Source organism: Chelon labrosus (genome assembly GCF_963514085.1).
Source record: "Chelon labrosus genome assembly, chromosome: 15".
NCBI lineage: Eukaryota > Metazoa > Chordata > Actinopteri > Mugiliformes > Mugilidae > Chelon > Chelon labrosus.
In genome coordinates, this window is record NC_140348.1 from 1,730,828 (window position 1) to 1,754,264 (window position 23,437).

The window sequence follows — 23,437 nt, forward strand, 5'->3', positions numbered from 1 at the left end:
TGAGACTGAAACTGCCAGTCCACCCAGCAACCACTAAATTACTTTAGTGTGGGGAATGTTGTCTTTAAACTTTGTTGTTATGACCTTGTTATATCAGTAAAATTTATAGTTTGCAGATTTAAATGGCATTGGAAAAGTGGTATTCTAATTAAGTTTGTAGAGTTAGTGAGTTTTTATTTTTTTTCAAACAGGGTAAGCCTGGGGAGCCAGGCAAGCCAGGGAAAGACCCAAGGGTAAGCAATAGTTCAGTGATTCTTCACCTTTCTAGAAACTTCTCATTTTTGATGGTGTGACCATAACCTTCTTGTGATTTCTGCATTCTTTTTGCAGCTTTTGCCAGGACTGAAGGTGAATAAAGTTCCTTTCTTGGCCAGCAAATTTGCAAGCCCGAAAAATATTGATTTGCATCACTGTGGCCTCTCATGCTGACTGTAGGGCCATCTCAGACAAACACTCTCAGGCCCAAATAAAACAAACCACATGGAAAAGGGATCACGTCAAGATCTTTCCACCCGGCCTCTGTGCAGCTGCTGTGACGTTCAGATCAACCCCACCTACATAACAAAAATGCTGCACATCTCAGTGTTCCCTTTGAAGCAGATCTCCACATGATGCATTAATTGTCACAGATTATTTAAAAGGAGGAATGCACATTTCGAGGTCACGAGAGCATGCAGAGTGCTGTAAACGCCTCTCACTGTGGAAAACGAAATGAGAGTCACAGCAGGAAGTTATTCATACTGTAATGGCTTGTAGGATGAGGAGTATCAGTATCACAATCAGAGAAATATCACAGTGGAAGCATGACTTTGAAGTCAAGCCCCTACCAAGCTTTTTTGTACTTTTTTGTAAGGATTTTTCAGACTATTAGTAGTGCTTTATATACAGTATACTTTATATTGTTATATCTCTCCAGGGTGAGCCAGGTGTGCCAGGACAAAAGGTGAGCTCCCTCCTGCATTTCACTTCTCACACATTTTTATCATCGTGTATCAGAATACAGGGTGCGGTTATATTGGCTAGAAAATATGTGTTGTGCTGTACTACACATTGTCCACTGAGAAACTGATTTTTCATTGTGAATGAATCTATTTTCCCCACTTTTCACTTTGACATATCACATGCTCTCAAGTACTTGAACATATTTCTTGTTGCTTTTCTTTTTCACAAAAACACACAGCTTGTTGTTTTAAGAAGTAAAATCATTTACCACTGTGTTAGCTGGTATTTAAGAAAGATTGTTTGAACATATCATTTGTCTCTTTGCTTGTGTTGTGCCGGTTCACCATGTGTTTGCTGCTTATCAGCCTTTCCGGAACTAGTGTGAAATAAATTTTTTAAAATTTAATTTGTCTTTTTATCTCTCCACAGGGTGATCGGGGAGATGTCGGCCCTTCGGGTCCTGAAGGTCCAAAGGTATTTCACTTTCTTGAATTTTCATATGTCATGTTCATGTTTAATTTTAGGGGTTTTAAGCACAAAAGTTCAGGAGAGAATATTAATATTAAACTCTAATATTTCTATTTGAAAAGCAAATATCAGTGTTGATAGAATGATAAGCAGCCAGAAAAAACTACAGCATCTCCAAACAAGAACAAACATTAAGAAAACGGACAGATGAATGAAGAAATATTATTTCTTTTGTGTGGTGGGATGTCATTGCCACACATTTGTATCTATTCATTTAGTTTTTGAGATATTGTCGCTGTGAGTTGATCTAAGGAATGGACTGTTCAGTGAGCAGATTAAGCCAGTGGTTGATGGATATATGGGTTGTGTCTTTCCAGCTGATTAATACAGCCTTCTTGGCTACTGTTGTCTGCAAAGACAAAAATGGGAAATTAAGGAAAATGCTACCACATGGGTCCTTGCTGCTATGCAGGAGTATACTTTGACATCTAGTCCAATCAAATTGTTATTATCAGCTTATCAGCTTGGTAATGACATGCAGTCTGCATTAGGTCCCTGGAAAAACCTACTACCAGAGTCACCAAGAAAGACAGTCCATGGAAACACACAGAGGTTATTTCAGTAACCTTCATCTTAAAATGTATTAAACTAAGCTTGTAAACTAAGTTGTTGAGAACTGATGTAAATACTGCAACCCTGACCTTACAAAATTGTGCAGGTAGCATCTGGTGCCACATTTATGGTTTAGACATATTCCATGGGAAGGGTTTGCTGGGTTATTACATGATAGACCTTTTAGAATTGAACCTAAGGTGATGAACACAACACACACACACTAAGTTGTGTTTCCATCACTTACATTTATTTCATAGAGTCTAAGCCTGGCTATAACCCTTACTCTACTCTGACATCATCCTGATCTTCAACCAGTTCTTCCGTCTAAAGTGTAATGATTTACTTTATGGGCACTGTTTGTCTCCTCAACATGCAGGTCCCTACAATGTGATATGTTAACAGGCTAACAGTTATGGCCCACTTCCCATATAATAAATACAAGTTTAAAGTCTCTCTTAATTTAAATTGAATCTCTCATCTTTAATTTGAGGGTATTCAAACAGTATACAGAGCCCATTATTTCAGGGGGCTCATATGTAAGTGGATATATTAACCTAGTCGTAAATATAAAGTCTGGAATCAATGAACATCACGAAAGAATGGGCTTCTTCCTTTGAGATGCCTTGCAAAGCTTTACTTGAGCTCTCAGTAGTTGTTTGTTGTTTGTGGGTCTTTCTGCCTTTAGCTTTGTCTTCAGGAAGTAAAATCCCAGCCCGGTCATGAGATCAAGTGATTGACACAAAGGGCCATTTCATTTTATTCCACCTTTTTACCTTCTTAAACTCCTGTGTTGCTTTCACAGTATGCTTTAGGTTATTGTCCATCTGTACAGTGAAGCACCATCCAAACTTCCAAAATCCTTGACTTAATTTGACTGAACCTGAGCTCACATCATCAATAAACACTAGTGAATGTTCCAAACAGTTTTGCCGCTCTTGATGTCCCTACATCTATCTGATGGATTTTTGCTATTGCAGACGATGGATGGCTGTGGATTAGTGGTTAGAGAAGCAGCTTTGGGACCGAAGTGGCACAAGTGGCAGCCGCTGCTCCAAGTGTACATACTACAATACAGTTTGAACGAATGGATGGGTCAAATGTAGAAAAAGAATTTCTCCATGAGGGATCAATAAAGGGAAAATTATTATTATGAATTAACTCTAAACCTTCTTAATTGATGAAGAATTAATGAAAATATACAAAAAGAACAGCCATAAAAGGTTATAAAGGTTGTTCCCTTCATTTAAATGTGAATAGCCTCAAATTAAAACAGGAAATCTGGCTTTATTCAGCCATCTAGACCTTGACTCTTTGGGAACGTATTTAAAAACTTCAAACTTTCCCAAAATCTCATCCACTCCCGTTTATATATAGCAAAGCCTCTAACCCACTCGTTTCCATTCGGTCCACTCCTGTGTTGGTCTTCGCCCAAGCTGTGACCCGCGGGGGTGAGAGATGAAGCCAACACAGAAGTTGCAATAATACAGTTTCTTAAATGGCCACATGAGACTGTCTCCAAAAGCCACTCAATCCCCATCAAGTTTCATACTTCAGTGTCCAAAGCTTACGTCACCATTCATAACAACTGTGGATGATGTCACAGAGGGTTCATCCATCTTTACATACGAGAATAATCACTATAGAAGTTTCCACTCTTTCTACTACGCTTTTCACCAGACGTAAAGCTTTTAATTGGCAACTATTATGCTAATTGTTTTAGTAATTAAGGTATTAATAAATTATTTTGAACAAGTTTAAGGTTTAGACTGATGGCTGGACAAACCGAGCGTTGTGAAGGAGTGTGATAATAGCACAGATATTGTGCTGGATTTAAAATGATCAACTCAAAGAAACCTGTGTTCCATCAGTCATAGTAATACTGCTCTCTATTCTTGCTCATGTATTGCAGTAAGGTCATACTGCACTTCTTCGGATGGTTTTCCTCTGTGGTTTTGTTATAAACAAGTGTGATTTATTTTTTATTACACAATGTGTAAAGGTGATTTTGCCTGAAGCCAGAAATGGAAAGTCACATACAAGCTGAACTGTAAAGGTCACTGAGAAGATTTAGTGCCCTGCTGAAGTTTATACTGCAACTTTACTGAAGCACTGGATGAACCTTGCTATGATGATCAGTGCTTCATAATGTCCATAGAAGATCTTGTGCTCCATCTAGTGGACCACAGTTGCTGTTGTGAGTTTTTTGACTTGTTTTTCCTTTGCGTCACACATATAGATAAAAAAAATGTTAAGCATTTAAATTAATAAAAGTGTCACAAAATATTAAATCTTAACTCAATCATGGTCTGTTTTTAAACTTTAAAGTTTGCAGGCTTATTTTGAGTCACTTGCTTGGTCTGGATGAGACCTCTACCGTACCTCTAATTATTTTCCGAGGTAACCACTTGCAACTACTGTCCAGGGAGCCACATGATAAAAGGTCCCAGATGTCAGATTTAAATCTATTCCTCTCACGTCCCTGTCAAAAAGGGGAACTCCCATTCTCCCTGTGCTTTTTCCCCTAGTCGAAGGACATGTCTGCTTTTGCTACCCTGCTCTCAGCTAATGTTTCCATCAATTCTGTAGGGAAATGAAGGAAAGAGGGGTTTCCCAGGAGAGAGTGGACAGAAGGTAGAGTGAAAACCAAGAACAAGAGCTGTTTGTGTAGCATGCCAAGATTTCTTTTCGCATAATGAGTGTCTGTCTTTAAACACACATAACTTTATTCGGCTCCGTCTCCTTTGGATTCTCTGTGAGTAACACTGTAGTGGTTTGGTAATATAATCCAGAATATATTGCCTGGGATATTTTGCATGGGATTACTGAGAACTTGAAGTCTCATATTTTGTGCAGAGTCTCTCTTAGGCCTCTTATTTTCTGAATATTTATTGATATGGCCTAATGGACCCTGGACTATGCTCGGATAAAACTAGTTCTACCTCTGAAAAAAAACATTTTTGGATCACATTCTGCAAGTATTAACATCCATTTCTCTTTTGTTTCAATACCAAATTCCAAATACATAATGGAAGAAAAGTGTACGCAATTTAACATTCAGCTAACAATGGCCTATCAATGAATGCCAGATCTGACTGATAAGCTGATATGTAGATGTTTACATACCAGGCTTCATTATTATTATATTTTTTATTTTTTTTTCACAAGTCTTGTCTGTCAGTATGTCTGCAACAAAAACTCCACCGTACTTCCCAGGTCCAAGCTGACATGGATTTATAGCAGCTTTCCAGCGGCATGGCAGTAGCCTGTTATTGTGGTTTGTTTCATCAGGAATCATACCTAGTATGCCCAGCTATTCATGTACACAGCTACTTGTGTATTTACTTGTTAATTCTGAGAAATAATGAGCCACCACACATGTCGTTGGGAACCTCTATGTATCATTAAACATATTTTACAATCAGAATCTAAATTTTCAGTATTCATTCATCCATTATCTATAACCATTTATCCTTTCACTATTATTATATTTTTTTCTCAGTTATAATTGAGGTTGACCTTTTAAATTGTCTTAATCTTTCTTAATCAAGAGCTTTGTGTCACCATCCTGAAATAGTGCAGTGGCTTAAGCCTAACCCTTTCCATCTGTTTTCAAGCATACTAGTTTATCATGTAGCCTACACTACACAGGGAAGGTGTACTTGTGAGTCATACAAAACTCTTGGCAGAAAGTTGCTAATTCTTTATGTCCTTTTTCTGGAAGTGCGACAGGAGGATTTTGTTGCAGTACAAAGAGAATGAAAACAAGCAATCCTGCAGCATGGACAAAACGGCTTACTGTGCTTTTCCTCTGAAGCAGAAACCCTAAACCCTTAGGGGGATGCATGGTTTCAGTGAAGATAAAATATTCCTATATCATGATATACCAGTGTGATAGATGCATGTAAGCACACACTACATTAAAATCAATATCTCTGACGTGTTCATTTTTGCCTGTACTAGCCGTTGTTACAATAGCATTAGCAGACCTGAGGTTTGCTCAGGTCTACCCAACCAGGCTTGTGTTACAGAGACCAATGGATTCTTTCTCTTGGGATATATTTCTTTCTAGTTGAACAACGGGATTCACTCAGATAGTGTATAGCTAGCAAATAGACTGTTGTCCATGTATATTCACATTTGAATAGATTGATTCTTTTGACCTAAAAATCCTACTTCAGTGGTAACATTATTCTGGTGCTGGTTAGTCATTAAGACTGCTGGGTCTGGTTCAGTTTAGTGGATCCAATGGGTGAATGGAACAATAAGCAGATTATCTATTTAGTATCGGCCCTGTTGCTCTTGTTTAAATGTTTGGACTAATGAATGTGTTGTTGATAATATTTGGTAATTAATGGCAGATATACTTGTTGGTTTGTGCTATCTTACTTCTTTGTTCTGTCTGTGGGTGCATACAGGCATGTGGATGACAAGAGAAACTGAAATGTTATACCCAGAAAGCATGTTGTATGATAACGAGGATAATTACTATTCACAGAATCATTTTGCTTCCAATTAGCAGCCACTTTGTCCTTCATGACATCTTGGCCATTTTGTGTCACTGCACTAACTGCTATGACCTTAAACAGTGTTGCCCTCCCTCTAGTGGCCACACCCAGCATACAAGAATGCTCTTTTAGCTTTCTTATATAAATGCTCATTTGAAGGAGCTTGTTGTTATATAATTCCCTTTTTTTGTTGCAGCACTTGCAATTACCTTGTCAACCTGTTTACAGCTATGGGCAGTTATAGTAAAGCACAATCAAACACAGCTGATAGCATATCTTTAACATCTGGCCACTGGGTTGAAGGACCTGCCAGAAATGTCTGTGTTTCCATGGTCGTAGATGTGTGTAAACCATCATATAGACTAGAGCACATATAACCCAAACGATTCAAGAATGTTTTCCTTTCCATTCTTATAGCACTTGACAGATGCTAATCATTCACGATTTTTTCATGTCAATTTGTACTATTACATAGATAGAGTATGATGCAATAGCCCCCCACACACAAAATCACTTTCAGGGTGAAAAGAACAGGTTTTATAGTTTGTATGTGAACAATTTCCCTTTATACTAAGTCTATCTCATCTGAATTGCATCTCTTTGTAGTTGTTTTGTCTCCTTGTTGGCATTTTCTGTTTAACTTTGCATTTAATCAGTGGTTATTTTCAGTGCATTTGCAATCACAGTTGACCTTTTTATTTGACATGTGTCCCTTTATGATCAGCATGTGTCCCTTTGTGGTGGTTTTGCTAGGCTAGGGCTCCCTGATCATTGGTCCATTGGTTAGACATGTCACATTACATAATTAGAAACTGCAAAACAGTATTTTGAAACGTTGAAACTAAGGTTACTGAAAGCTTGAATTTAAAGTTAGTTTTGAAAATGTGCACATCTCTACAACTCCAGCACTGGTGGAGAAGTCTGTCACCCCCACCCAGTAAAAAGTGACTGGACTGTAATTGACCAGTAGATTATTTCTGATATAGTTTCATATGAGATGCATGCAAATGTATATCCTTCAGATTTTCCAAATAAGCAGTCAAGGTTTCAGGACATATGTAAGGAATAAAGATTTGCAAAGAACAAACACATGCAAAGGCCAAAGCTGCAAGACTGAAATGCTGTTTCAGACTACGTTTCTGTCACGTGGAGCAGGAAAAAAAGAAGACCCAACTGCAATAAAAGAAGAAAGGCAGAATGAATCAGTCAATCAATTCAATGAATAAACTATACTGTACTTGAGGATAACAAAGAACTGATGCAATTGAAAAGCAGGTGAAATCCAAACACATATATTCAGCAAAAGGGCAACAACTTCCAGAGGAAACATGAGTACATCTAGGAAAGGACAACAAACAAAGGTAAAGATGGGACAGTATATCCACACATGGGCTGATAGAGTGATGAGGTAGCTTAGATGAGCTTACTAACAAAAGTCAATGTAAGATGATAGCAATAGGATACAGGAAACAAGAAATACTAGAAAATATAGTCCAGAATTAAATACCATGAAGGTTTCAAGTTTTCTAACATTGAGTTTCAACATTTAAAAAAACTTCTTTGCAATTTCGATCTAATCACATATTCTAGCCCTGACATGAATGGTTGAGTATCCATGAAATGTAGTATATTTGCTTTCTATTATATTCTGCATGTTGACTATCAACTGTTATAATTTTCTGCCTTTTGCCTTTATGCCATCTCGGCCATTGTAGGGAGAACCAGGTATCCCAGGTCCTCCTGGGTTAAAGGTAAAGTTCTTTTTGAGCATTGTGTGAGCCGGTTAATACATTCCCAGTGAGATCTGTGGTGTCATGACTGTCTTTCTTCCAATGCAAAGGGTCAGGCTGGCATCCCTGGCACCCCTGGCATCCCTGGCAAGAGGGGCTATAGGGTAGGCCTGGAATGGAATGGAATGGAATGAACATCCTAACTGGTTTTGTCTCAGTTATTGTTATTCCATTCCTAACTCAGTGTGTCCAAAGTGAAGTGAAGTGAAGTCAGAGTGTGTTTTGTTTTTGCTGTCTGTGCTGTTATCTCACCTTCACTCCTTTCTTATGAGAGTGCTTTATAATGGATCTCATATGCATTATTGGATGCTGTTCTTGTGTTGCTGTGATCAGAACTGCAATAAACAAAATAAATGAAGCAGCACCTCAGCTGTTAGAGTTAATTAACCGGTGTCAAAAGCTTTACAAAGGTAAAAGAAGTCTTATTAATGTTTGCCTTAAAGCATGTGCATCACTGTTTATTCAATAAGTTGTAAACCATCTAAAATATATTACACATAAATGTAGGGTTTTACTGATTTTATTACATAGGTATGAACCTAGTGCCTTGATCTGAGTTTTATTGCACCTCTCGACCTATGTCTTTGTTTCTGTAAACATTTAGATATATATGATGATATGTATGTGCCAAAAATATCACACTGGCACTAGCAATTTTGAGAACATAAGGATTCAGCACAAGCTTCAGTATATTATACTGGGCCCCAGTATTTAACAATCAAAGCAATTAGTGTTTGATTAACAGTAATAAATTGTATGCCGTCAGTTAAAACTTCTTTCTGCATGTATGGCAGGGGGAGAAGGGAGAGCCAAGCATTGCAGCCAAGGTAATCAAAGGAGAGCCAGGTTCACCAGGACTGCCAGGCCTAGCGGGACCCAAGGTAAAGGAAAATAGTTTGATTAGTGGACACATACTGTCCCTTCTGATACAGCATTGCCTGTACAGCAACAATGATTAAGCATGGCTAATATTCACTGACGTCTCGGTGTAACATCCCTCCTACAGGGTGACAAAGGCGACCAAGGACTCAAGGTACAATAAGACTGCATTATGAAAGGAAATAAAACTGGTATTTAATGAGAAGTGTGCTTTCCAGATCACAAGTTCTAAATGATGTGGACAACCTTTTTCCTTTTCCTTTAACCTAGGGGGTAGAAGGCCCAGCTGGACCAAGAGTAAGTCTTCACAGGCAGACTAATAACATCATGTAGCAAGTATTGACATAAATAGCAAAGAAGGCAAATTTAAAACACTATGAAGTTTAAATGGTCTTTTGCTGATTACAGGGTCCTCCAGGGCTAAATGGAGAGCCAGGAAAGGCTGAAATCCAGAACAATGAAAACGTATGTCACTCTTAATGTGTTGTGCTTTTCTTAGATGCATGAAATGAATCGAGTAAAATATTATTAACATTCAATATTTTCTCACAGGATATCCGCAACATACCCCTGATGGTAAGTAGTTTCTAAGGTTTCTCACAACACAATACACTACAGTATTAATTCTACTGAATGATGTATCCTCTTCTCCTCCTAGGGTCCCCCTGGATTACCTGGACCTCCAGGCACCCCTGGAGTCCCTGGTACCAAGGTAAGACACATGGTGGAATGATAACACATGAACGTCTCACTCAATTTTACTATACCCTTGAATTCAACAAATACAATTTACAAGTCCCCCTAGTTTCGTGCTGCCAGATTTATTTCTTAGGGTGGGTTAGAGACAAAACAGGTTGTTGAGCTTCTGTTCCCATTGTTGGATTAACTGGCCCTAGGTCATTTCACAGCAGTTGCTTTTTGTTGTTTGTGTAAAAGCTACAAGCTGTGGCTTATGTAAAGTATCTCTGTTCATATTGCAGTTTGGGTGGATTAGATTCCCTAAGGCCTGAATAGAACCACCTTGAGCCTGAACACTATGCAATATTAACCAATAAGGCTACTTTGTAATGAAAAGGCTGCATTTCTACTGTTCCTAATTTATATTGTTGTGCTGAAAGATAAAATAATCACCACTCAAAGAATTACAAACAGCTACGCACTGACCTTAGTTATGTATTTATATAAGCCCACTCAAAACACTTTACAGTCTCAATGATACATCTACCCATTGGACAACCCACTCTACTAACTGAGCCACAGCCGTCCAAATTCACAGATCAGTTACTTTAACTGGGCTTCTTGTGTCATATTTTTGTGCCACTGGTACACCCCATCAAATCAACGTCATATGATTGTCTTTGTTTTAAACACCTAGTACCAAATAGGCTATTATTGAAATTACCATGAGCCAAGTGACGTACATTGAAAAGCGTGTCCCTGAGGGTGTCATAGTGGACCTTTACCTAGCTGGTAATCCAAACTTTATGTGTACTCAGGGTGAAGTTGGTCTACCGGGTCCCCCAGGTCTGGACGGAGAGAAGGTAACATTTAATCAGCAGTCCAAATTATTGGCCAGGAGGCTGAGTTCTTACATGAATGTCACTTTATTGTAACTGATGTCTATTGAGAGTGTGAGTGAATAATAAAGTTCCCCATATGAAGATTCTCATTATTCATGTTCAATTAATGGAGGCAACATTGACCTTGCATTTTTTCAGGGACCCAGAGGGAAGCCAGGAGAGCCTGGTCCTGCAGGTCCAGTCGGCCCTGAAGGGCCTAGAGGACTGGGTGGTGTCATGGGTTCCCCAGGACCTAAGGGAGACAAGGGAGACATGGGTCCATCTGGATCACCTGTGAGTAACCATGTTAACTACACAACAGACCACATCAGACCAGGCCAAAGGCCAAAACACACATCTATCATTACCCAGAGGGAAGGCCTGGTTTCTCCAGCAGCCCTCTTATTATCTAATTAGAGACTCACAACTTGGAAAAGACTTGGAATGACACTGAGTATAACTTTTAATTCACTGTGGCATGGATCCCAATGTGCCCCTATTTCTATTATTAGCTCAGTGTTTCTTTGAAAGCCTTCAGTAAATCCTTGAAGAAAATGAGTTCTGACTGCTTAAAGAAGACACTGCCTCTTGAACATACATCTTTTTTGTTTGTTTGTATTTGAGGAAGACTGGGCAACATTGCATCCCTGACCATATAATTTCCATATAACTAAAAATTATATATTTGATCATTTAGTCTCTTTTTAATCATGATAATCATTTTGTAAGCATCACTTTATGATCTTTATGCATATTTGTGATGGTTTTGTGTCTTTGTGGTCATTTGATATACTTTTCTCCAACAAATGTGGTGTCAAAATGAAAATACTATACGTAAAGGTTTACTGAAATAAATATAGAGAATGGTTAACAGCAAACCAGCAGGGGAGTATACATTTTTGAAAGTAGTTCAAAATAAATGACCTAAAATGAATAGAAGTGAATGACTTAGCAGGTGAAGTGATTTCCACAATAAGTCTTTAGTGGTGGTGCCATATGTAATTGTGAAGGTCTCACTGAAATCGAGAGCTATTGCACAACAATGCCAGTTGTCGCCACCAATCATCAATGTAAAACCAAAACCTTGACCATTAGAACAAGCACCAAACGGCTAATAATGAGACAGCGTAGCAAACAAAGTGGACAAAATGGGCAAGTGCATGAAGATACCATACAGGCTTGTGAAAAAAACTGTAGATCATTCAATAAATGAGACATTGTAAACCATATGGCCAGAAGACGTGATTAAAATGTTAACATGTTTAATGCTATGGGTTCTGTAAAGTGTCTTGAAACTATTGTAACTGTTACTGGTGTTATAGAAATGAAATCGAATTGAACTCAATGTACTGCTTCAACAGAAAAAAGTTTTTTACTTTTTTTAAAAAAGAAAAAAAGTTGAAGGAAGTATACTGCATACTGTTGCTAATTGGTGTAACCTTGTTCATAATTCATTACTTTGATTCAGTAAAAATCAACTAATCAGTCCCTAGACTTAAACGTTCTTCTATTATCATGATGTTTATCTCCACTTCCTTGTTCTGTAGGGTTTAGATGGCCCTACTGGTGAAAAGGGGGCTACAGGGTCACCTGGCCCCATTGGATTACCTGGCGCAATGGTATGCAATGGTGCCCCTGACTGCATCTTTCTGGTTGCAGTGTCTGACCAGGCAAATGGGGGAAAAGTGTATATATATAATATCTTTAGCAATCACCCCAAGTGTTGTCTTTCATCCACATAGTTTGTCTGACAAAGAAATACATCATCAGCTTTGTCTCTCTGTGTCTTGTCCACTTGTCATCGTCACAGGGTTCTAAAGGTGAGCCTGGGGATGGAGGAAGGTCAGAAATGGTAAGGGTCCGTGATAAACCCACAGGTTTGATCAGTGTACTTCTTGCTAAAACAGACCACAGAACAACTTTTGTGAGCAGTAATTTCTAAACTGAGAACTGTTGCTTGTGTTTGTGTATTTCTGTTTTTAGATCTATGGTCCCCCAGGGCCCCCAGGACCTCCCGGACCAGTTGGCCCAGCAGTGAGTCAGATATGTCATTTAACTCCAAAATCTAAAGCCATAAGGCCTTGCACAATCACAAACGTGATAACTGGTACACAATAGGAGAGTGAAAGAACTACAAATGAAGCCCAGTCTCTCCAGACACTGTGCTGGCTCACAGTGCTAGCTCATGCCAAATGTCTCAGGGAGGGCGGTACAGGCAGTGTTTGACAATGTTGCAAGGTGACTCATTCTATAGGTAAATTAAGTGCAGGCTAACTAGACACTGAACCATTGTATGTTTTTTGCTGTTCCACTTAGGTAGCAAGACCACCAGTAATCAGTAGATGGCTGTCATTTATCAGTTCTCTTTGCTAATTGACCAACAACACGTTCAGTCCATCCCAGTGTCACTGGCTCACCTCCTAGATGCCATTTGCTCACTTGGGGGCCCAAATGGAGTTCCCTCTGTTCTTCCTGTAAAAACGTTGCATAAGACTTTATTTAGTTTATTTAATGTTTCCAACATCATCAGCAGCAGCTATAATAAAAAGAATAATTCCTTTGTTTCTGTTCCATCCAGGGATCTCAAGGACCTTCAGGGCCTAAGGTGAAATATTATTTTGATAAAGTACAGTCATCTCCATCTCCATCATCTCATTTCATTAAATCCTCCTCAAAGTACATGTTGGCTACATCATAGCAAGTCTATACATGAAAATGTAAGCATGGGATCCTATCTTGCCTTGTCTATCAGGGAGAGCCAGGAATGGGTGTCAGAGGAGAAAAGGGAGCGACAGGTCAGAAGGGAGACAAGGGAGACAGAGGACATCTTGGACTCCCTGTAAGTACACAGGACTTCTTGTTTGTTTATTCCCATTTCTAGTTCAGTACGGACTGATTAGCGTTATACTGTACTATTTCTGTTCAAATGATTGATATGTGTTTATATTCATCATATTCAGTCACTCTTAACTTAAAACCTTGCATCTTCTATGGCCATATACACAAATATAGCAGAGTTTACGTAATAGCCTTATGTCTTGCTTCATAAATTGGACTTTAACTACTGTAAAGTATTACAGTAACATTTTTATTTGGCAAAAAAAGGCAAATGTTAATATATGATTTTGGTAGTATAGAAAACAAAGCACTTTTTCCAGGGACTCCAAAGCTGTAAAATGCAGAGAATTGGGCAATAATGTTAACTTTTGCTTTTCAGCATTATTCTAATAAAGTAAAGTAAGAAGTATAGCTAAAATAGAATATAATACAGAATAAGTGTAGACTCATCCTTCAAAAAAGACGCAATATCAGAATGTATAATGAGATTATATATGCTGGTTATTTGGTGTCACATAGTAGTAGTAGTAGTAGAAGTAGTAGTAGTAGTAGTAAATCCTACATTGTGTTGTTCAATTCATCCACCTTGCAACCGGTACAGTATGCAATGTACATCTACATCTATGTAGATGTACAGGGACCTTCTATGACAATGAATGTAAGAACAGTCAATGTACAGAACATCACTGTGCACAACAACCTGTCTGTCACCATCCACCATGACCAATTAATGTCACTCACTTTACCTCCACCACTTCCATTACCTTTCATTAGTCATCATCTGAATGTGTTGTTGAAGTCACTTGAGTCACAGCTTCACTCACCCCAACCCCCCACCTCCTCATCCCAATCCCCCCCACCCCACCTTCGTCCCATCATCTCTGCTCTCTAACTGTGTACAACGCTATACAGGGGGCTCATGGGTTAGACGGCAGACCGGGTCCAGTGGTGAGTGGTGCAAGTCCTGTTCCGGTCCCCTCAGGCTATTCCTTCTGTACCCCTTCCATCCCCAACTCCCACCCTGCTACTGCTTGCTTGATGTCTGCTATGTATGCTTGTCATGTCCTCTTGCTTTTTGCTTGCCATGCTTGTACTGTCTCTTTTCCTTCCAAATGAAGCTATGTGAGGACAGAACTGTCAAGGGTAGGGTTCTGAGGATACACGCATTGAAAAATAAATTTAACAAATGAAAAAAAAATAATCTACCTTCAAGGAAAACTTGGGATTATATACTTTATGATACTCCACAGCCCACATATTCTGTCTAGATCTGTCAGCCAATAGTCACCAATAGATGACACAACCTGATTTGGAATTATTCTTATAGTGGCCTTTTTTTTTTCTTTTTCTTTTTTTTCAGTTTTTCAACAATGGTATTGTTTCAGAGCAGTGTAAGGTCCAGAACTGATTCATTGGAACTGAGTAGTAACTGAGGCAGTTTTTGGGGACATGGGTAATATATGATAGGAGAGACAAATGCACCACACTCTCTCACCAGAGCTGCTTTGTTGTTGTTTTTTAGGACTAGAACAATCTTTAGAAGGGATGACAGCCTCTAAATAAAAGCTCACAAACTCTATTCTTTGATCAGTTTCTCTTGTTTCACCTGAATCTCTCATATGAAATATTGTGAAACATTGAAATATTTTATGTGTTGATAATATTGCCAAAAACATTTTGAATATTGGTCCACTATTCTCTTTTATAACATATAGGAAATTTCTTATTGCACGTTCCAAGGGTGCATTTGTAAATGAATTCAGCCCTGTCAATTTAAGAAAAATACAAATCAGCACACAAATGAAATGAAAAATGAATGAAAAAAATGCACAATTATTCAAAACATTAATTTCTTTTTTTTTTTAAATCCCACAGCACCAAGGCAGTGAACCTGACTATTTTAATTACATCAGTGAATGCACTATTTTAGTTTGTAAATGAATTCAGCCCTCTCAATGCTTGTGTGTTACACACAAGCCAGCTACAGTAGCTGTTACTGTTGGTTAAAAATCAATTGGTTGTGATTCTTCAAACGAATCATCTCTTAGTTTCTCCTAAATTCTTATCCCTATCAACAGCTACTCCCTTAAAGTAGAATGTTGCCCTGTCATTCAGATATCAGACACACATAGTGTCAATCCTCAGTCCTCCATCCTGCTTCAGTATGTTCCTGCCTCTTGATTCTTTACCGGCAGCAGGCTGTAAAGCTCCCATTGCTAAGAATTATCCAAAAGGAGCATGCAGAAACGCCTGTGCTGTATGTTCACATGTCATACAGTACAGCACAGCTGGACAGCTGCATTCCATACCTCACTGCACATACTGGATATGCCTGAAATACAAGGTCCTCCTCTCCATTCCTGATTGCTACTCAGACAGATAACTGCAGCTGTTGACTTTTCCAAATTTTCCTCCTTTTTAACCATGTGGACAGTAGTTCAACAAGCTTGGCATGTTTGTTAGATTAGTGACAATTTGGTCCATTTGGTCCACATCATCCTGTCAACCTGTCCTGTTCACAACAGAAAGCTTGTTGATTTACTGATTTGAGGCATTCATTGATATTTTCTCTACTCTTCTGATCTTATTTGCTATTAGATGTTTATTTAACCTTTTCTGTTTTAAAGGGTCTAATAGGACCAGCTGGTTTGCCAGGGCCAGCTGGACCAAAGGGAGAGAGAGTGAGTATCTCTGAGTCTTTCTTTTTTTCTTTTTCTGTCTTTATTGTAAAATAAATAAGAGAATTAATTTACTCATTGATTTTCTCTTATTATTACAGGGCGAAAAGGGAGATGCTGGGTTACTGGGACCAATTGGGCCACAAGGCATCCCTGTAAGTCTGAAATTCTATTTTACATATTAATCATCAGCTATTAGAAAGCAGAGTTTTTATAAAAAAATTCACCAAACTAAGACAGTCTGACATGATGAAATACTCAAACCAGAGCTGACTTTGTCAAAATCCAATCACTTTTTCCTTTAATCTCCAAGACAAAAATGTGGTAAAACTCTTGTTTGATAAATAAAGTTATCATATTTATTATCAGATATAACTGAATCAACATATAGTGCATAAAAGTATCAGACTTTTCTACATCTCTGCATAAAAATTACTCAAAACACCAACAGATTTTCACAGAAGTCCAAACAGTAGACAAGGAGAACTCAATCAAAAAAGAAAACAGAAATATTGTACTTCGGTATATGTTTATGTGTTTGTATTGCATATCTGTGACTTGCAAAAGTAAGTGCACCTCTAGGATTACAAGTCAGTTTCAAGGTAAAATTAGATTATTCTGTTCAGAAGTGTTTCCAATCAACGTGATGAGAGGTAGGTGTCGTTCAGCAGGGACTTGATTTTCTTAAACCAGGGACTTGTCACAGTCTGATATTCACAACAGTGGAAGTGTGTAATGGTACGGACAAAGGAGCTTTCTGAGGAGCTCAGAAAAAGAGTTACTGTTGGTCATCAGGTTGGAAAGTTTCAGTCCATACAAATACACAGTCAGATTGTGACCAAATAAAGGAGATTTAAGACAACTGCTATGCTCCACAAGAGTGGTCCACCTCCAAATGCAAGACACATAATAGCATGGCTACCCACTGCTCTATGTTGCAGAGAAATGCAGAGAACAAATTCCTTCTATGTGTCTGTATATATGCATGGCAGATGAAGCTGAAAGATATGCATTGGGTATGATGATTGTTTCCATTCATATAGGAAAAGTTGTTACCAATGCCCATCTTGGACACTTGTCATTAAGATTTATGACAAGTTCTGTGATGTTGACCAGTAGGAGCACAGAGATCTCTTTTGTGCACAACATGGTGACGAGAAAGATGTGGCAAAGGGCCAGACAATTTTCACTGCTGACACCTTCTGCTTTTGCTTTTCTGGGAGCCTTTAGTCCAGTCCTCATCAGATGGATGAAATGTGGTCCACTAAGATTATAGAACATATTTGTCTGAACAATAGCGCGCCGAATACTCCACATTTTTACCTGGATACTGTTCCATCAACCCAAAGAACTTCTGCAAATTCTGTTGAATGTTCTAAGATTCTGCTCATAAATATGCAAATATGCATAGACCCCAGAAAGAGTCAGATAGGCCCAATCCCTGACGTTATTGTCATTTCTCTTTGCAGGGTTTAGTTGGACCACAAGGACTCAAAGGAAATCGGGTAAGATACAAACTGTAGGGTTCTCATAAAAATAGCAGAAGTTGAACCATGATTCTGGCTAATGAATGCACAGCAGATTTAATCTGTGGTATACACGTAGACTAGGTAGCTTCAGAGCTTTGATTTGTGAAAATTCAGTGGCTAAACTAAACACTTGTTATTATAACAGGCCACTTAAGTATTTGCATCCAGAACAACCTTGCCATTATTGTTGCAACTGCCTTGTGGGGCTTTAGTACATTCCCTGTGTGGAATTGTGACAACTTCAAAGACACTCTGAAGGAGATCTGAGTTACAGAACCAAATATCAAAGCCAAATGACTCAGAATGTTTGCTTTGATTTTTTTATTTTTTTAAATGATTATGAATAATTAACGTCAAGATGTATTTTGCCATTCTCAGGCAAATTACTTGTTAGGTCACTGATGAGCTTCAGATGAAAAGGAATGAATAATTCCATGCATGTTTATTTACACGAAGGGGAAATGTTAATGATAAATGACCTTCGTGATAGCTTTACCTTGAGCATTTTTGTATATTGGCTTTTACGTAACAAAATATGTTAGACATTCAAATTAAGAGACAGATATTATTCACAGGTCCGTGTGTTCAAACAGCTAAAAGCATATTTAGCTTTGCTAACCATATGCTGAAACCAGTTCAGGTCTTAAGTCACAAAAATGAGACTGACGTAATTTATAATACTCACAATTAAAGTAAGAGCACACTAAATATCAAAGTAACTCTGCAATGTGTGTACTGCTTCTAACTGTATTTCATTTTCAGGTTTCAGTAAATCAGAGAATATCTTTGTATTGTCCACATACCCTTCCCATAAGAGAATGTTTCTGTTTCCTTCCCATTAACCTGTGACACTTTTAATATTTCCACTCCCATCTTTTAAGTCTTCACATTTCATGAGCTCTCTTAGCACATTCAACTGGTCATCATTTCAAGGTGTACACGAAGAAACTAGAAAAAGTCAACTTCTGATAAACACACCTGAATATGACTGTCCACTTGAATGTGTTGAAGACAAAGCTGTGAGATTGTCTTTTTACTCTTTGTCCTGTCTTCCTTTGTTTCCGCAGGTCTTCTTATCCCCTTTTTCTTCCCTCCACCTTGCTCTGTGGCCTGTGGCTCTTTTTATTGCCGGGGTTGTCCTCTCTCCCTCTCACAAACCTTGGCCTCCTGCTCCTCCTGCATTCTAATGTAGTCCTGGTTTAATCTTCCTCCTCTTACACCTCCTCTTTACTACTCCTACTCCTACTTAACTGTACCTCTTCACTGCTAGCCTTCATTAAGTACCCCCTCCCCTCTTCCCAAGTCCTGAGCCCCTAACCTATTCCCTAAATTGGCCAGCGGCACTCTACTATCACAGTCAAAACGTATGGGTTTTTTAGCTGCCAGCACGCCGATGATTTTGCATGTTTCAGAGCTAATGATTTGTAAAATTTGTTACGTTTATCTCGTTAGACAGGAATGTCAGTCTGAACCTATTAGTATGCAACCAGTGCTTTACAGCAAGTGCTAATGATTCATTTATCATATTTGTAGCAAACTACTAAAATGTAGTGGGCTTCATAATTTCAAACAACAAACCCAACACAACAAACCCTCAAAGAACAGCAAGACCATAAGTGACGATTAATGTCACTTCCAGTAATTGCATGAAGCTATCTCATCTCAGAATGTGAGCTTCTACTACAACTAACACAGCTAGGTTCTGCATTTGAGCCGAAAGCATTTGAGCCATGTGAGCCTTAAACCTGTGGAAATTCAAAAATCTGAAATTCTTGTTGTGCAAGTGATGCTGGGAGGCAATTGTAGTGAGACAGTTAATTACTGTTCTACCCTATAAATCATGATGTAATTTCTGGGGGGCAAGTGTTCTGATAATCATATGATCAAGCAATAGTCTAGACTTACCAAAAAAAAAAACTAAAGCTAAATGTTGACCTGTGTTATGCTGGTCATGACCTATGAAGCCTGAAGACAGTAGCCTGTAATTTGATGGCACAAATGTTTCTGTATCACTTTGACATTATCTTTTAGAATTAGAATCAGAATCAGCTTTCATGGCCAAGTATGTACACATACAAGGAATTTGACTCCGGCAACTTTGCTCTCTAGCACAGCAACAACTTAAATAAGTGAAAGAAAAATAAATAAAATAAAATAAAATAAATCTGAATTTGTACACATAAAAAATAGGATATGAGCAGATATATACACCAAAAACCAGGGTTTTGTTTATACCAGTGAACCACTTTAATGTGTAAAATCTCTGGATTTTCCCTTACATGGTAATTTAAGTGTTTTTCATTAAATACTGAATGGTAACATACACATTACTTATTGTCTCTGACAGCAAGCTGACCCTGTGACTCCAAGCACTATAGGATTAGCAAAAGGATTAAAAAAGCAACTAGTGTCAGTAGGTGGTAGAAAATTAACAGCAGTTCTTCAGTTCTGCAGCAGTTCGTCAAAATCTAACACTTCATCAACTTATCTACCCACTCTGATATTTTAAATGTCTGCTGCAATGGTACATTCAAGGATGAGCCTCATTATTCACAATAGTTTTTGGACAAGCAGTATAAACAAAACTGTCAAAGGACATTTAACAGCCAGATTCTTACTTAGCTTCCTAAGGACCTACTTTTAGGTGTTGGGTATTAGGTATTGGTTTTGTAACCGACCCACTAAGTGCACTGGCTTTAATGTGTCTTTTCTAACTCCCTCTACCTTCCCACTAATTTTACACTGCAAAGTTGTATTTTTAATAGCAAAACACACATCAGATAAATTTGTGTATTAAAATAACTCTCATATTGTCTAGATTACATATGTAAAAACACCTGACAGATGAAATCATCCGAAAAAAACAACAACAACAACACGTGCTTCGCTTGTGTCGCTTAATGAGGAGGATTAAATTTTGTCTTTTTTTAATACGCTGTCGTTTGCAGGGAGAGAGGGGCAAGAAAGGCAACAGGGGGGCCAAAGGGGATAAGGGAGACCAAGGAGCACCTGGATTAGATGCCCCCTGTCCATTGGTATGTCAGTAGTTAAATGTGCAACCAAGAGGCAAAGGGAAGGACCACTATGTTAGAATACAACATAATCACATAGTGCTCCAGTTTCTCTGACAGCTTGTATTCAGTAGTCAGCTTCCTTTTGCCTCTGGTATTTAGTGGCTCTAATGCACCTCAGGGAGAGTTCGGTCAAGTCTGCTATAGTTTGTCAGAGATTTGGGGATGGTTCAGTACGTGATTGAATTGATAATATCATAAATTTGATGATAGATTTGATGATCTATCCAAAAAGCTTGGTTAAAGCAAATCGAAGGTTACAGCATACAGATGAAAACACATTTATCATGTGAAAAAGGACTACAGACTACAACTCTGCCTGAGGAATCTCTTCCAGGGATGAGACGGACAGGAACCAGACAGCAACTGCTGATGAATATCAGTGCTTACAAATGTTGTAGAGTTCCGATTCTGCAGGAAACTGAGATCCGACCCTGTCTCACATCTGCACCACCTCCGCTTGCTCCTTTTGGCCCAAGGGAGGAATGGCCCCAAACTAAATCTGTCTAAGCCCAGAGTTTGGCAGCAAAATTCCCCCTGATCTAAACTCCACATTATTATCAAAGAAAGAACTTGTCATCATACACATCAAATACACGAAAGTTTATGAATCCTAAGCGTTCGTCTCAGTGAGTCCAGTTCCTGTCAGTCCCAGGTTGCCTGCATGTTTAGGAAACCTGCAACGAGTCAGCCAGTGGACAGAAGTGGAGATCCTCCTGCCGCCAAGCAGCGGAGTACAAACACTCCCCACGCTGCACACAAGCTGCAAAACTGGTTTTTAAAAGGCTGATTTCACAAACAGGGTTTCCGAGGCTTTAAAGGGGAGAAAGGTGAACCGGGCTTGCCAGGCCTGGACGGGCTGGATGCCCCTTGCCCTGTGGTATGGTGTTCTTTCTTTCCCTTCACTTTTCCCAGCATGCCTTTAGCTAGCTCTAACTACACCCCTCACTGTGGGCACTAAGATTTTGCACTGTAGGCAAAAACATGCATGTTTGCATGGAAGTTTCAATCTACTATTAAGGGACTCACCACCTTCTTAGTGCTAGGACAGAACTCCTAAAATCCTGTTGAACTAAAAAATAAACACACTATTCCCTCTGACAACAGATGCTCTTTTAACTAAACCATTATCATCACCTCTAGAACCTTTGATGTTTAATTCAGATGCATGATTCAGGTCTATGATTGTTAGTCAGTTAATCTAACATTTAAAACATTAACGTTGTCACGTATACTAGACCCTTTCTTCATTATTCCTGATTTCCTGCACCATCTCTTGCATGGAGCACAATTCTTTTACCATACAGAATACCACAGGCTGTGAAAACAGTAGGATCAAACCAGAGTCTTGGTATTAGCACTTCTCTGATTGTTGAGTTAACATGTCATCACAAGGACAGTAGAACAAACACTGTGTTTGTTCTGAAACACTTGTTTACTGGTTGTAAGTTTGCAGAGAGAAAAGCATTTTCTCTTATTTGCTAACTGGTCTAAAACGTATCTCACCATGCATAGTCACTTCTCAAGACGAGGAGATGTAGACTGCCTGGACTCTAGGTGGTTAGTAGTATGATTTAGAGATCTGTATATACACTAGGTCCCTTTAATGCCTGAAATGTCTCTTCACTCTTCACAGGTAAGGAATTAGCTTAGGATTTTCTTTACAACGTGTCTTTGTAAATTTGTAAATGTTAAAAAAGTAAAACTTCAAAACAATGACTTAAATAAATGAGACCATCTTGGAAAATGTTGGTAGCCTCTTTTACAATAATGCCTAACTGGCATTATGTGAACCTAAAAATATTGTTTGCCTTCAGTGGCAAATATAACCACGTTAAATATGATTTTCCCAATGGTCTATTCTCATTTCACAGACTCAGTCAGAGTCTTTTCCTAGAACCTGTAAAGCTTCAACTGGAACAACCGTACTATCCTGGTGTCACAAAGTAATATCTCGCAAAATTTACTCTCCAGTTTAATTCACTGCCACTGAGTAAACGGATAGAGGCTTCCAATCTTCTTGGTTATTGTCTCATTTGTTTATTGTGTCTATACTTAAAATTGTGAATTCTTATTCTTAAAATAGAGTATATTGTGCTAATGTTACGAATCCTCTGGTCCTAGAAGCGATTGTAACCACTGCTGCAGGTTTTTTAAATAACATCTATCATGTTTCTAATACGGAAACATGGTACTCTCATGGATAAGCTTGAAATCAGTGTGTTGTGGCAAAATGCTGTATCTGTGCAAAGTATCTGCAGTATATGACTTGATATGGTGAGTATGTTTGTAAGTGTCTAAAATTAGAGCTGTAGCTAATGCTCTCTGTTGTTGCAACTGGGAACAAAAAGCACCATCGATTTTGAAATGCAAATAAAATGGTATGTGTGATATAGCTTCTATAAAGTATATTAATCCATTATCAGAGCATCTGACACAATGCTTATTTTATTAACAAATACTAAAGAAACAAAGACTAGCGCTTGAGTTCTAAAACAACTAGCTCTATCTCTTAAAATATTATAAGGTGATTGGAATGAATGTTTGTAGCATAAGGGTTATT

At 38.5% G+C, this 23,437-nt stretch overlaps 1 protein-coding gene across 4 annotated transcripts in view; it reads left to right on the forward strand.

The window, feature by feature from the left end:
• The window catches only part of col13a1 (collagen, type XIII, alpha 1), a 45,995-nt gene that overhangs the window by 19,088 nt on the left and 3,470 nt on the right, over positions 1-23,437 (forward strand). For 3 of the 4 annotated variants that reach the window (XM_084562307.1, XM_084562306.1, XM_084562304.1), the window contains 22 exons: positions 192-233; positions 331-348; positions 917-943; positions 1,372-1,416; positions 9,115-9,201; positions 9,327-9,353; positions 9,470-9,496; positions 9,608-9,664; positions 9,752-9,775; positions 9,858-9,911; positions 10,696-10,740; positions 10,918-11,052; positions 12,306-12,377; positions 12,569-12,610; positions 12,742-12,792; positions 13,337-13,363; positions 13,511-13,597; positions 14,509-14,544; positions 16,224-16,277; positions 16,376-16,429; positions 17,744-17,779; positions 20,752-20,838. In XM_084562307.1, the coding sequence (XP_084418433.1) occupies positions 192-233; positions 331-348; positions 917-943; positions 1,372-1,416; positions 9,115-9,201; positions 9,327-9,353; positions 9,470-9,496; positions 9,608-9,664; positions 9,752-9,775; positions 9,858-9,911; positions 10,696-10,740; positions 10,918-11,052; positions 12,306-12,377; positions 12,569-12,610; positions 12,742-12,792; positions 13,337-13,363; positions 13,511-13,597; positions 14,509-14,544; positions 16,224-16,277; positions 16,376-16,429; positions 17,744-17,779; positions 20,752-20,838 (1,134 nt within the window). The remainder of the gene's footprint in view (positions 1-191; positions 234-330; positions 349-916; positions 944-1,371; positions 1,417-9,114; positions 9,202-9,326; positions 9,354-9,469; positions 9,497-9,607; positions 9,665-9,751; positions 9,776-9,857; positions 9,912-10,695; positions 10,741-10,917; positions 11,053-12,305; positions 12,378-12,568; positions 12,611-12,741; positions 12,793-13,336; positions 13,364-13,510; positions 13,598-14,508; positions 14,545-16,223; positions 16,278-16,375; positions 16,430-17,743; positions 17,780-20,751; positions 20,839-23,437) is intronic. The other variant, XM_084562305.1, reaches the window with a different exon arrangement.